At 40.4% G+C, this 12,243-nt stretch overlaps 1 protein-coding gene across 11 annotated transcripts in view; it reads right to left on the reverse strand.

Moving 5' to 3' along the window:
- RPS6KA2 (ribosomal protein S6 kinase A2) overlaps positions 1–12,243 on the reverse strand; it is a 287,603-nt gene that overhangs the window by 144,130 nt on the left and 131,230 nt on the right. For 6 of the 11 annotated variants that reach the window (XM_069010156.1, XM_069010152.1, XM_069010150.1 and 3 more), the window contains one exon: positions 11,324–12,019. The exons of 3 other annotated variants lie outside the window; for them this stretch is intronic. In XM_069010156.1, the coding sequence (XP_068866257.1) occupies positions 11,324–11,422 (99 nt within the window). In that variant the 5' untranslated portion in view covers positions 11,423–12,019. Of the gene's footprint in view, positions 1–11,323; positions 12,031–12,243 lie in introns of all 11 variants that reach the window. 2 more of the 11 variants (XM_069010153.1, XM_069010151.1) reach the window with 2 other exon arrangements.

The raw sequence follows: 12,243 nt of genomic DNA on the forward strand, positions 1-12,243 counted from the left end.
AATATTAAACTACAAGATTTTCTTCTTTTTTTGCATAGTCCTTGTTTGCAACCTGAGGCCACCAGCCAGAAGACAGAGAAGCCAAGAAGTTTACCTAGAGCAAGTTGTTAAAGCATTCTTCTACATCTCAAGTTTTGGAAAGGAGGAAGAAATGATGCTCTAGCAACAACAATGATGTCAGACTGATACTGTGTTAAGTATCCCAACAAAAGCAATACAAGTTTTCTTCTGATTCAGATCTCATTACAGTTTCAGGGAATAAAAAAGAGCAATTTGATTTGCTTTTCATGTGCTTTGAACCATAGGTTTGTACTGGTTTAGGCTTTTTGGCATTGTAAATATAACAGAAGTAGCCGTTAACTACAAGGGTAAGGTGCTTTGAATGGAAGATCTTTTTATGATAAATGACTAAATTAATGCAGGTTAGTTTGTCATGGAAATCCCAAGATGAACAACTACATAAGTTTACTCCTTTCAGGAAATTGAAATGGATGATGACTGAGCAGAAACCATGACACTCTGTGTGATTTCACATATCTGAAATGACAATGGTCATTTTCACTTAGAGGTTTTTTCATCAAGATTCAAAAGAAAACATAGAGGGTGAAAACACAGAGGCAAAACAGGAACAAAAGTTGTCAAACAACACAAAATGTTAACACTGATATCTTCACTGTTTTCTAAGATATTGTAGATGCCATAGTAGCCGTGGTTTAAAGTCAGAGTAGAGGTGCTGTGAAAATGGTACTATGTAAAGCTAAAATCCCAGACACACAGACGCTCGTGCTCAATTGGAAGCAGAGCTGAGTCATAGGTATGAAACCCTCAGCAACACACTCAGGAGCCTGTGAGGCAAGGAGACTCCCTAAGAGTTTTTGTTGCTGCTTTCCCTGAAAGAGAAATGATCACAAGACATTTAAACTACAGAAAGCCAGAATGCAGAGACATTTGAAGAGAAACAGGCAAGGACTGTAGTATATGAGATGGGGACATTTCTGAGATATGTAGTAAGTACTGCATTTGGGATTTGCTCCAGAGCTATCTGACCATTCATTGCCCAGCCTCAGAGGTGAGTATCATCTCTGCATCAGCACCTCTTCAAACAAAGCTTTGTTTTTACTGATGACTGCCCAGTTACCTCAGTAAACTGAGGGTGGAAAGCACCGAAACAGAGGCAGTACAAGAAAAGCAAAAACAAGCGACTGCACTGTTTGAGTCTAAAGCATAAAGCAAAAAAGCTGAATCAGATGAATGATAGGGTGAGGGAGAAGGAAAAAGCAGAACTGTTACCTTACAAGGGAAACATCTGAGAAGGCAAAGTGAGTTTCAGTATTCACCAGGAGGCAAGAGCCTGGTCTTGAGGGCACAGTTTCCATGAGCGTGGAGCTCAGCATTTCCGCAGTCCAGCTGCGCAATTCTAACCAGCGCACAGCACATTCAAATCCTCAACCTTTATCTACAAGAGGGAAGAAAAGCCTGCACACAAGAGTAAAGAATCATATCCCAGGAGGGCAAAACAACTTAATTTCTTCTCTTCAGTAACTGAAAAATGGGGAATTGATGTGCCTCCCTGAAGAGATAACACAGAATCCCAGACAACAACAGCTCTCTGATCACCAGAAAGATAAATGAGTGCTTGTAGACCATAGTGGTACTCCATGGAGAGAGCTCTATTCTTATTTCTATCTCAGTCCCACGAATTTCACACCAGCAAAAGGATTTTAAAAGCTAGGGTAAAAGGGCAAACTTTCTCTTGGCTGTGGTGCATACAGCACATTAAATGTTTTGTAAGTCCCCCCTCCCCTGGGGATAGGTTATAATTACCATGGTTGTGCATGTGGTTAACAACAGGGAGGAAGAGATGAACACAAAGATGAAGCAGAAAAAAGAAAACCCTAAACTGATCAATAGAAGAACAAGTGGTCAAGAGAGGAAGCAAAGGACTGATCTGTTTTTCTTAAATAAGGCTCTTCAAAAAAACGCTGTTTTTGAAATGACCCAGATCATCTGCAGTAGAAAAGATTAAAGCTTTAATTCACTCCTTGGACACGTGTTATGAGAAAGATAGAAATACTAAGTCAAAACCTTAAAACTTTCCTAACAATTCCAAGGAAACAACTCCTCCCATAGCACCACAAATGTCTACCTGTTATAAAGTTTTCTTCAATACAAACATTGCTCAAATTAATGTTATGGCTTCTTTTGCAACATGTTACAGAGAGAGACAATGCTTTGAAACTAAGCAAGGGAAAAACTGCAGTTGGTACCATTGACATAATTACCCTTGCTATGGGTAACTTACACCCTTTAATAGCGGAATACCCATCTCCAAGAGTAAACTAGTACGTATACTTTATCCTGATGTGTGGAGAGAGTATTTCCAAAAAGGTAGTTGGGATAAAACATGTGGCAGATAATTACAAAAGGTATCTCTGTCCTTTGGAAGTGACAATCCTCAGAATCACTAACAGCATTTCTTCTAATGTCCCATATGGGTTTTCCTGTCTGGGAAAAATGAAAAATTGGTTCGCTAGAATACAAAATCCCTGTTGCAGGGAAGACTTTCAGAAATTCATTTCATACCAGCAGGCAAAAGATGCCATTAGGATTTTTTTTTTCACCACACAGTCTTTCAGAGAACAGCAAATACAGATGGAGTTTCTGTGATGTGCAAGAAGGGATGCTACAGCATCGACGGCATCAACAGCTGTAGGAAGGGAAAAGAAGACATCTGGATGCTGCCATAATTGTACTGGTGAAATAGAGGGAAGAAGGCAAATAAATATTATCTACACTTACTTTGCAGACAGAGCAAATTCTGCGGCCCACCATCCTTATCAGCATTACCACTTGGTATATTATGATGGGACATTAATTTTTCCACAAAAGTATGAAAAGAAAAAGCAGGTGAACTTGAAGTATGCTTTTAGTATGGATTCTTCAATTCTGCAAACATGTAAAAACTTGAAATCATAGGGGGAAAAAACAAATCTCAGCAGCTGACTTTGGGAACTGGTTTGTCTCCAGGTCTGCTAGCATGGGTGATTCTTTTTTTGTCTCGTATCAGTTAGCATGGTACATGCAACAGAGTTAACATGGTCCTTTTTTCAGACCAGAGCAAATGCCCCCAAGTGCTCATCCTTATGACACAGTGGCTTGATTTAGCCACCAAACTAAAGAAAATGCTCATTAAAAATTTTTAAAGGAGAAAGCAAAGTCTCCTCTCAATCCCTCCCTTCTGTTTTATTAACTTTACATATTTTCTGCTTTACAATCGTTAAAACTTCACCATGAACAAGAGAAGAATATATAATGAAAATAAACCAATATTATTACCTCTGACTGGCAGGCGTCATAAACCTGTACAACTTCATAAAGCTGGAGAGTCTGAGAGGGATTAATTAATGCCTACTTCAGTGGGGGCTTTCCTGCCTCTACACCACACAGCATTTTCCTGTGTGGATTCATATAACACACTTTCACCCATTTCTTGAGTAAGCCTAATCATGTGGTCCTTTGAAAGTAGAAGTTGAAGAGAAGTCGACAGAATGCAGAAGAGCTAAGATTACCACACTTTCCTTCCCTCCTGTTATGCCTATTTCACTGGTTGCCACATACAAAGAAGATAACTCTCACAAGTACAAGAATCTGAAAAACAAGAGCAGATACATCATCTTCTCCACCTTTCAAATTTAGGCACTGCAATGTGCTTGAAATCAGCCATAAATGCCAACACATGATAATCATTTGCATTTTGAAAACATCTTGCTTTAGCTATCTTAATCATGTTGAATTAATTAAAGGAATATTAAGGAGTTTGTTTTGGAATAAAAATTAGTGATTTTACTTGCCAGAAAAAATCTCTTAGGTTTTTACAACATAATGAAAAGTTATAAAAAAAACTTTTGAAGTATGTACTATTTAACATCTTCACACATAATAAATACTAAAAAATTCAAATCTAGTGATATGAATTGGTCTTGTACTGTGTCACAGAAATAATCTAACATAAAGCCTTGCTTTCAGATTGCTCTTTAGTAATAATTGCAATGCATGCAGGAATAAAGTAGCAACTGTGCAGGCTAGCAGCAGGTCCAGCAGGGTTTCCGATATTTAGAGAGGTAGCTTTGCAATTAATGCAATTGCAATGTTTAATTGCTGTCCCAGACATTTTCTAGTCACAGAGGTTCTATGATACAGGAAAGACAGGCACGGAGGTCTGCCAATGCAGAAGTTTAAGGCAAAGATATTTTTGAGAGTCACAGAACCTGTCCACTATTTGCTGGCAATGTGAAAGTAGAGAAAACAAAGTTGAACTGATGCAGGATTTTCTTTATTACTCTCCAGAAAAAAACAACAGAAATTTCTACCAAAAGCAAAGAAAGGTGAATTTGATAGATAAACCCACACACTCAGCTCCCCGCTTTGCAAAGCCTTCAGTTTATTCATAACAACTGTGGAAAGCAGAACTATTCACTGCCTTCTGCCAGTCACACAGAGGCTCAGTTTTGCCCCTGAAGGAAAGAGGCCTGACACTCTTGAATTATGCCTGGACTTTATATGAGTTCATGCGTTAAGGTTTAATGAGTTAACTGGCATTTTGCCAATTATTATCATTACCACCTGAAAGCATGCTGGCAAACTGTATCTTCCCCTCTTGCCTGTGCACTGCTACAGAATGTCTAATAATATACTGTCATCTGAGGAAAAGATTTTCTTCATTAGAAACTTTGTGGTTTTGTCTTCTGTGCTCTAAAAGGTTTGCCCTTCCAGTACCCTTGAAGTCCTAGCTCTCAGCTAGAAGCAAGCTGTAAGTTCTCCCACATCTCACAGTAAAAGGAGCTCTGCTGAAATACTGATACATTTCAAAGTGGTGAGAGAGACTGAACAGCAAAGGACAACTGCTCCCTTCAAAGTCTTCCAAAGCCATGCTGTGTCCACCCCATCCCCATCTATGCACTGAATGAGGGAATGTGCACCCCAAACTTCCCTGTATATGAATTGTAGCTGTTGTGCAAGGACCTTAACTAGATGTATCACTTGCTTCCTTGTGCATCCTCAGTCAGAAACCTATTTTCAAGGCAGATTTGGTGATCCAATCATTCTTTTTCATTTCCTGAACTTTTGTTCTCCAGGAAGCAAAACTGTACCCTGTAAGAGCTGGTGGTAACACACACACACAGAGTGTGTCCTGTGTGCAGAACCGACCTTCTCTGCAGTACTTGGAGTCTTTCTTAACAGCAAATACTTTTACTGAATCCTTGCTGACCTGGGACAGTAAGTCTTGTTAAGTGAACAAAAGGAAAAGACTAGAAAATATCTAGATGGAAAGTATTTGTACTTGAGTAACTGGTAAATCAACCTAAGGAGGGTTTTTGTTCTGATTTCTGTCTTGCTTTAGAAACACTTCCAGTTATCTATGACAATACAAATGCAGAAAGTACACACAAAGGAGTCAGGTTCTCCTGAGACTAGCAGAAAAATGCATGAATCAAATGCTACTGATAATAAAAGTACATGCAGGAGAGCTAAACCCTCTGAGAACAGACTTTTTGTGCCACAGGGTCAGACAGGACATCATGTTATGAGCTAAAACTCAAAATAAAATTACACGCTCTTCACTTGCATAAAACTACATTACTCCAAATAAATTCTAGGCAGGTTCCAACAGTCCCTCAGGTTCAGCTCTTCATCTCCTGCACACCCACACACAGATGCTCCACGCACAGGGAACCAGGGCATTACCTGGCTCAGGGAGTCAAGGGGCGCTGCCCTCTCCCTTTCAGTCATTCCATCATTAGTTTGTAGGCGTGTGCGTGTCCCATCTGCTGACCAGACAGGACCCATCCCACACCCACATGAAGACCTCTTCTCCTAGATGATGATCCCATGCCCCTGCTCCATGCCCAAACATTCATGTACCCTGGCTATGTGACCAGAGCCTGCGTTTAATTGTGTGATGTATGTCAGAATTCATCTGACATTAGAGCCCATGGATCAACTCTGTCAGCACTGGCTTGGATGCCAAATACCATCAGATCAAGGAATCATGCAGACATTTAGATGGTGGAAATGGAGCATAAAATGACAATTTGGATTGGTCTTTGGCAGGGTAGGGGCCTTTGAAATATAATTGATTTTTACAAGGGACGATTAGCATCCAAAAAAGCAAGAGATACTCCCTAACAAGGTTGCTGTAACTGGCCCAGGGTCTTGTTCCTGGAAGTCCCTAACTTTGAGAAAGGAGGAAAGACATTTTTCCCACCCTACCACAAAGACTGAGGAAAGGGACCTGAACAGCTTTCAAATGCATAAAAATCCTGCTGCAAAGAAAAGGAAACAATCTCCTTTTCACAGTTACAATGGAGAGGACAAGAAGACACAGGCTTAAATCACCTTAAGAAAACTTGTGTTAGATATTAGGAAAACACTCAAATGCTAAGGACAATGATACAAAATATACCACATACAAAGGTTATGGGCATTTACCACTGAGGGCTTTCAGAAAGGTTAGAAAAATGTCTTTGGTGGAATAGCTTAGATATAGCTGATGCTGCCTAAGGAGGAAGAGGAGTCCAGATTAAGGGTTTTTAGATGCCTCCCAGTCCCAGTTTCCTGTTTACAAGTTATCCCTACACCTACCTGCTTAATTTTCCCTTTATGTAGCTCAGCAGTTAATTTGAGGCTTGTGGGAAGGAGCACATATCAAGCCTAAGGCACATGAGACTTTATTTGGGATAAAGTCAGAAGCAGTTGGGGAATTGGGAGCAATTCCTTCATTATGAATGTGTACACATCTGAGTACTGCCCCCAAACCCAATGTAAATAGGTAGAATAGTATCAAAGGACTTGAATATTTATCATAATTTTCCTTTTTTCAAATGGGAAACGCAAAGCACAAAGGTCTGAACCATCTGTAATGACACAGCAAGTTGTCAAAATTAGCCTGAAAAACGGATTTCCTGGCTCCTCAAGTGACCTATCTGAGGGACTACACACTCCTCCTGCTCTTGCTCTCTCTCCCCTCCTGCCTCCTTTCCCCCCAGCAAGCTGTGCAAGACTACAAGAACTGCAGCATTTCCTCATAAAAGGCTTGCCTGCAGCTGGGGGAAGTTAGACACCACAATAGCGTCGGTAACTTCTGCTGTAACAAGAACACACATCACAAAGACGATCATTACCACGGGGAAAAAGAAACCAACTAAAGCTGCCTCAGGACTTGCACCTTGCAGAGATGTTCCTGGGCTGATAACCCCCATCTCCCTTCTTTAACTTGCCTTTATTCTGGCTAACATTTGGAAGAAAGACTCTATTCCTCTACCAAGTGGGTAACTATAAAAGTAATAAAAAAAATAAATAAAGGACATACTGCTGATAAGGAACCGAACTGTTCTTTACACAAGTGCAGAAGAATTCTCAAGCATTTGCAAGCAAAGTGTTGCTCCAGCCCACTGTGGAAAAGGAGCAGTCTAGCTCAGCATTTTCTGGGCTCTTTCCTAAGGCTGCTGTAACTTTAGCCCGTAGGAAATCAGAATCAGAGCCTAAGATTAGAACCAAAAATCTCTCATAACAAAATATCACAAAGCCAGTGCCAGTCCTTCTGTACTACTACTTACAAGCCTGGATAGGCTCGCTTCCATTTCCTACATGCCAGTGCTGGAATCAAAGGAGGATCCACACTTGAATCATCCACAGGAGATCCTACCTCTCACACTGACCATGCCAAGGCACACCAGGCTCCAAATTAATTCTGAATTAATGTGCCAGAACTCTGCTAGGCTCTAAGCCCCATATGTAGATTAAACATAATTTGGATTCATCATTACCAGTAAAACTAAAAACTAATTAGAAGAATTAAAGAGTAAGAATAATGAATTAAAAATACGTCAGGAGTACAAAAGTCAGAAACATCTCCAAAAAGAAAAAAAGGCAACGTTTTAATTGGTCATTTTCTCCCAAGAAAAGAAAAAAAAAGGCTTCTGCATCATTGGAATAAATATTACCAAATTCTTTACATGCTTAGGTATTTCCTAGCTTATTCAAATGCCATATTTAAATTTTGGTTTATAAATCAAGGGATATTGCTCACTGCCATAAGATGCATTCCACCAGGTCTCAAAGTCTTTAGCAGATCCACACTGTGCATACTTTATCCTGATGGTTTCACATTCATGTTCATCAACACGCAGCAAGAACCATAAACAAAGCCTTTTCTCAGATGCACACATGCAGTTCCCATTGACTTTGCTGGATTTTCAGCTGACTTCAATCAGAACTCTGTGCATGCAGAAGGGCAAAACTTGGCTCTGCACATTCAATAAAATTACATCACTAGATACCTTTTAAATGAAGGGCAATGCGGGCCATACTGAAAAATAATATAAACTGAAACCCCTAAACTGTAGCCAAATAAATTCAAATTTCAGCCAGGTTTTTCCAGAATAATAAAAAGGGCATGTATTTTAGGCAAGATGAAATGAAACCCTAATACCATCTCATTTACCAGAGTGCACTTGGCCTCTTTTAGCAGGACAAAGTGTGAAACCCAGCTATTTACACAACAAGGTGATGATCTTCTTGTTTTAGCTATAGCAATGACATTGGCATCTGAAACAATTAAGAAAAGGTCAGGTTACTAGCTGTGATCTGCTAAGTCCTTTTCTGCATCTGTATCCTGGCTCTGTAAGCTATGGATCTCATTACAAGTAAATTTAAAGTGTAGAATACCACAGTAGAAAAATTAATTAATCATTATATTAATAACTAATATTGCATTATTTTTGAATCTACTCTAATAGTGGTATTTTAAATATATTAAATGCTTGAGCCTAGGAGTATCTATCTTAAACCCTTCCACCTTCCTTCCTAACTTGCCAAAAGAACACAACAAAAATCCCACACAACATAGTAAAAACAGTTCCCTTTCAAATTTCAAATGACATCGTGCAACACAATTTCTGCCAGGTACATTAGCTAATGCACACTAAGCAAAGCAATGCCCCATGTGTTTGCTCCAAATTTCTTTCCTTTATTTTACTTTTACTCATTCCATGATGTAACAACACGTACCTTTTTACTGCATCTTTAAAAAACATCTGCCTATTAGGATGACAAATATTCTCACTTCTAGAAAACCATCTACCAACAGGCTTCCTTACACCTTCTGTTTGTCTGACAAGCACTTGTTAGCCTGCAATAGCAAATTTATACACAGAAGTACTCAGGGATGAAAACCACAGAGAAGGCTTGATGTTCATGATGGGCTGTTTCTCCCCGCCCCCTGCGCCCAGAAGAAACATCTCTGATGATTTTCACACTTAAATAGCAGAACAGATTTTATGAATCATTTTTTCTTGATAGTTGGAATAGCCCCTGTTCTCCACTCCATTATAATACTGAGTCACTTTCCATCAAGTTGGTCATTATTGACAAGCCAGGGGAAAAAGGAGGGAAGTGGATGAAATGCTGTGAAGCTACATGTGCAACAGGATATGTATCAGGTTGCTTCTTGAAGCAAACTATTTAAAATCAGAAAATAATCATTACAATACAACTCACATAAGGGAAAACAGTTTCATAATTATTGAGAAAGTCCAGTAAATCTAACACTGATGGTCAAAGGGACTGCAAAGACCTTTTCCTTTTTTTTTTTTTTTTTTTTTTTTTTTTTTTTTAGATGAAGCAAGAGTCTAGCTTGATACAAATGCTGAGTCGTACTGGTCATTCACACTACATTATCCAGTAAGTTAAATAATTAGTATGGTGGAATCTGTTTCTCCCAAACTATGGCACTGTCAAATGAATAGTTATGAGGTCAGGTGGAGCTCTGCTCCGAATCAGCTCCCCTCCTCACATCCCATTGTGACACTGGTGGCCTGTGAAGACACTCATTTGTCTCAGAACTCCTTCATGTAACTCCAGGTCTACTTCCTGTTGTCTCAGGTGAAGCACGAGCTTAGAGAATTTACAGCGTGTTACAAGGAACATTTATTCTAGCTTAAGCTTTGTGATTGTGACTAAACAACCAGGAAAGGAAAGGTATTCCCACCGCTCACCTCAGTCCTACTGGGACAGGACTGTTGCAAGGAGGGAGTTAAATAGTTTATTATAAATGCGTAACACGTCCATTTGATGATGTAAATAAAATTAGGTAATTTATGTGATAATTTTTCAAGAAAGTTGATTTTAAATAGCTAGGAAAGAAAATAAAAACCAACAAAACACACAGGTCAAAAACTAGGCTTTTCAGCGTGTCCTGTTTAAGCAATGACACATGAAGAACTTTATGTTCAAACAATTACCTGGTGCTTTAAATAGGACACTAAGGGAATAACATTTTAAAATGTATTCATACAGCATAAGACTAATCCTCCTCCTGGGAGTACCAGTGCAAATCAGAGTAACTCCTCAGAGGTCAATTGAAGTACACCAGCACAAAATAAACGTAAGACAGAAGGGAATCAGGCCCCATATACCTCTATTTTAATGCAGAGGTCGCAGATCATCTGCAATGATAAAGTGAAAAACATAAATATAACTGACATCTATTCAATTGATCTCACATCCTGCCGACTATTCACAGCTCCAAATATAGGGCTGAAGAACAATGGTTTGAGGAAGGCAGGCAGGAATCCGGATTCTAACCCATTCACACATTCCAATTTGCTAATACCTCCTACTTGAACTGCCTTCATCTCCCCACACTGCTAAATCGTTCAAGGTTTAATCTGACATTGTCCCCCCAGCTCCTAAAGAACAACTTCTTCTAAAAGAAATAAATGAAAAGAATACTAGGAGAGATGCATGGGAGAGAAGATAAATACAAAAAATATGTGCAAACATGAGAACCCATAGTTAAGTAAGCAAGAGAATCCCTGTCTAACATACCACACATATATGAAAAGCACTAGCAAATTGATTAATAACTTGGAAATCTAGCACTAGGAAAAAATGGTATGTGTGCAGGGGAAGACTAAAATATGAGGCTATTTCAAACTATGGTGTCATTTGTGCTAATTTAAGTGGATCTGTAATTATTTCCTACAACTTCATGATGTCCTGAACCAGCTTCCTCCTCCCCTGCAAGGCTGATAAAAGGACTCTTGGCAACACACTAAATATATTATGCAATGTATTGAATACTACCGAGAAAATGCCCTGAATTACACTGAAACAAAGAACATTAGGTGCAAATATCATCACCTCCAGGGAAAGAGCACCTTTAACTACTTATCACATCAGTAAAAGCAGGCATTCTCTTGTACCTCTGTTACCTGCATCTAACAGCATTTGCTACATTTAACGAAGTTAAGGCGAATTTTACCTCAAATCTACTTAGGCTCGAGCTCTTTGACCGAGACTTCTTGCGGAGGTAGACCGAGAAGAAGCGACGCACTGTGAACTTCTTCATGTTCATGTCCATCGCCCTGTCCCAGCTGCGGTGCGGAGCACGATGGAGCTGCGGCGCCGGCGGAGAAAGCTAGCGCATCCCGATTGCCCCCTATTTATATCCACAGGCAGGAGATCCTCCGAGGTGTCTGGTTGTGTTCAGCGAGCTGGGCACAGCTAGACCTGCCAGCGGTCCGCGGCCGCAGCCGCGGGAGCCCGGAGCCGGCTGCCCGCCCTTCGGAGCATGAAGGCGCTGGGCTCGCTCTCGCTTCCCACTGTTTACATTTCGGTGCGGCGAGCCCAACTCTCTCCCCGCCGCCTCGCCCCCTTGCCTTAGGTCCCACTACGCCCAATCAGGCTCTGCTCTGGCTGCACGCAGAATCAGCGCCGGCAGATGACAGCTCCTGCGTCCCAGGCGTAGCAGGTTTCAGACAAATATTGGATGTGTCTATTGCTTTGCACTCCCTCTCTTCTCAGTCAGGCTCTTTCAATTTCCTGCTTTCTGAATCACATGGGGAATAGGCACATGCTGTACTTCTGTTTTTAGCTCAGAATTCAGACGCTGCTATAATTACTGAGGGCTGTGGTGGTCAGATCCGAGAAGAAAGCAGCTCCCCTGTGAGAGTCGCTCCTGGAAGAAAGCTGAAAGATGTCGTGCCCCCCCCGCTGCCAGAATAGAAGGGTTTGAACCTCCTTTTATTCTGGGGAGTATGCAAAATAACACTGCCCCCCCCCCCGCCCCCGAAATTGGAAAGCTTACCATCCTGTTCACAATCACCCGCCCGCTTTACATTAAAATACATAACACTGGCACAGCTCTGAAAATAGAAAGCACAATCTAAATGGTAAGTATTA

This window comes from Aphelocoma coerulescens, chromosome 3 (assembly GCF_041296385.1).
Source record: "Aphelocoma coerulescens isolate FSJ_1873_10779 chromosome 3, UR_Acoe_1.0, whole genome shotgun sequence".
Lineage (NCBI taxonomy): Eukaryota > Metazoa > Chordata > Aves > Passeriformes > Corvidae > Aphelocoma > Aphelocoma coerulescens.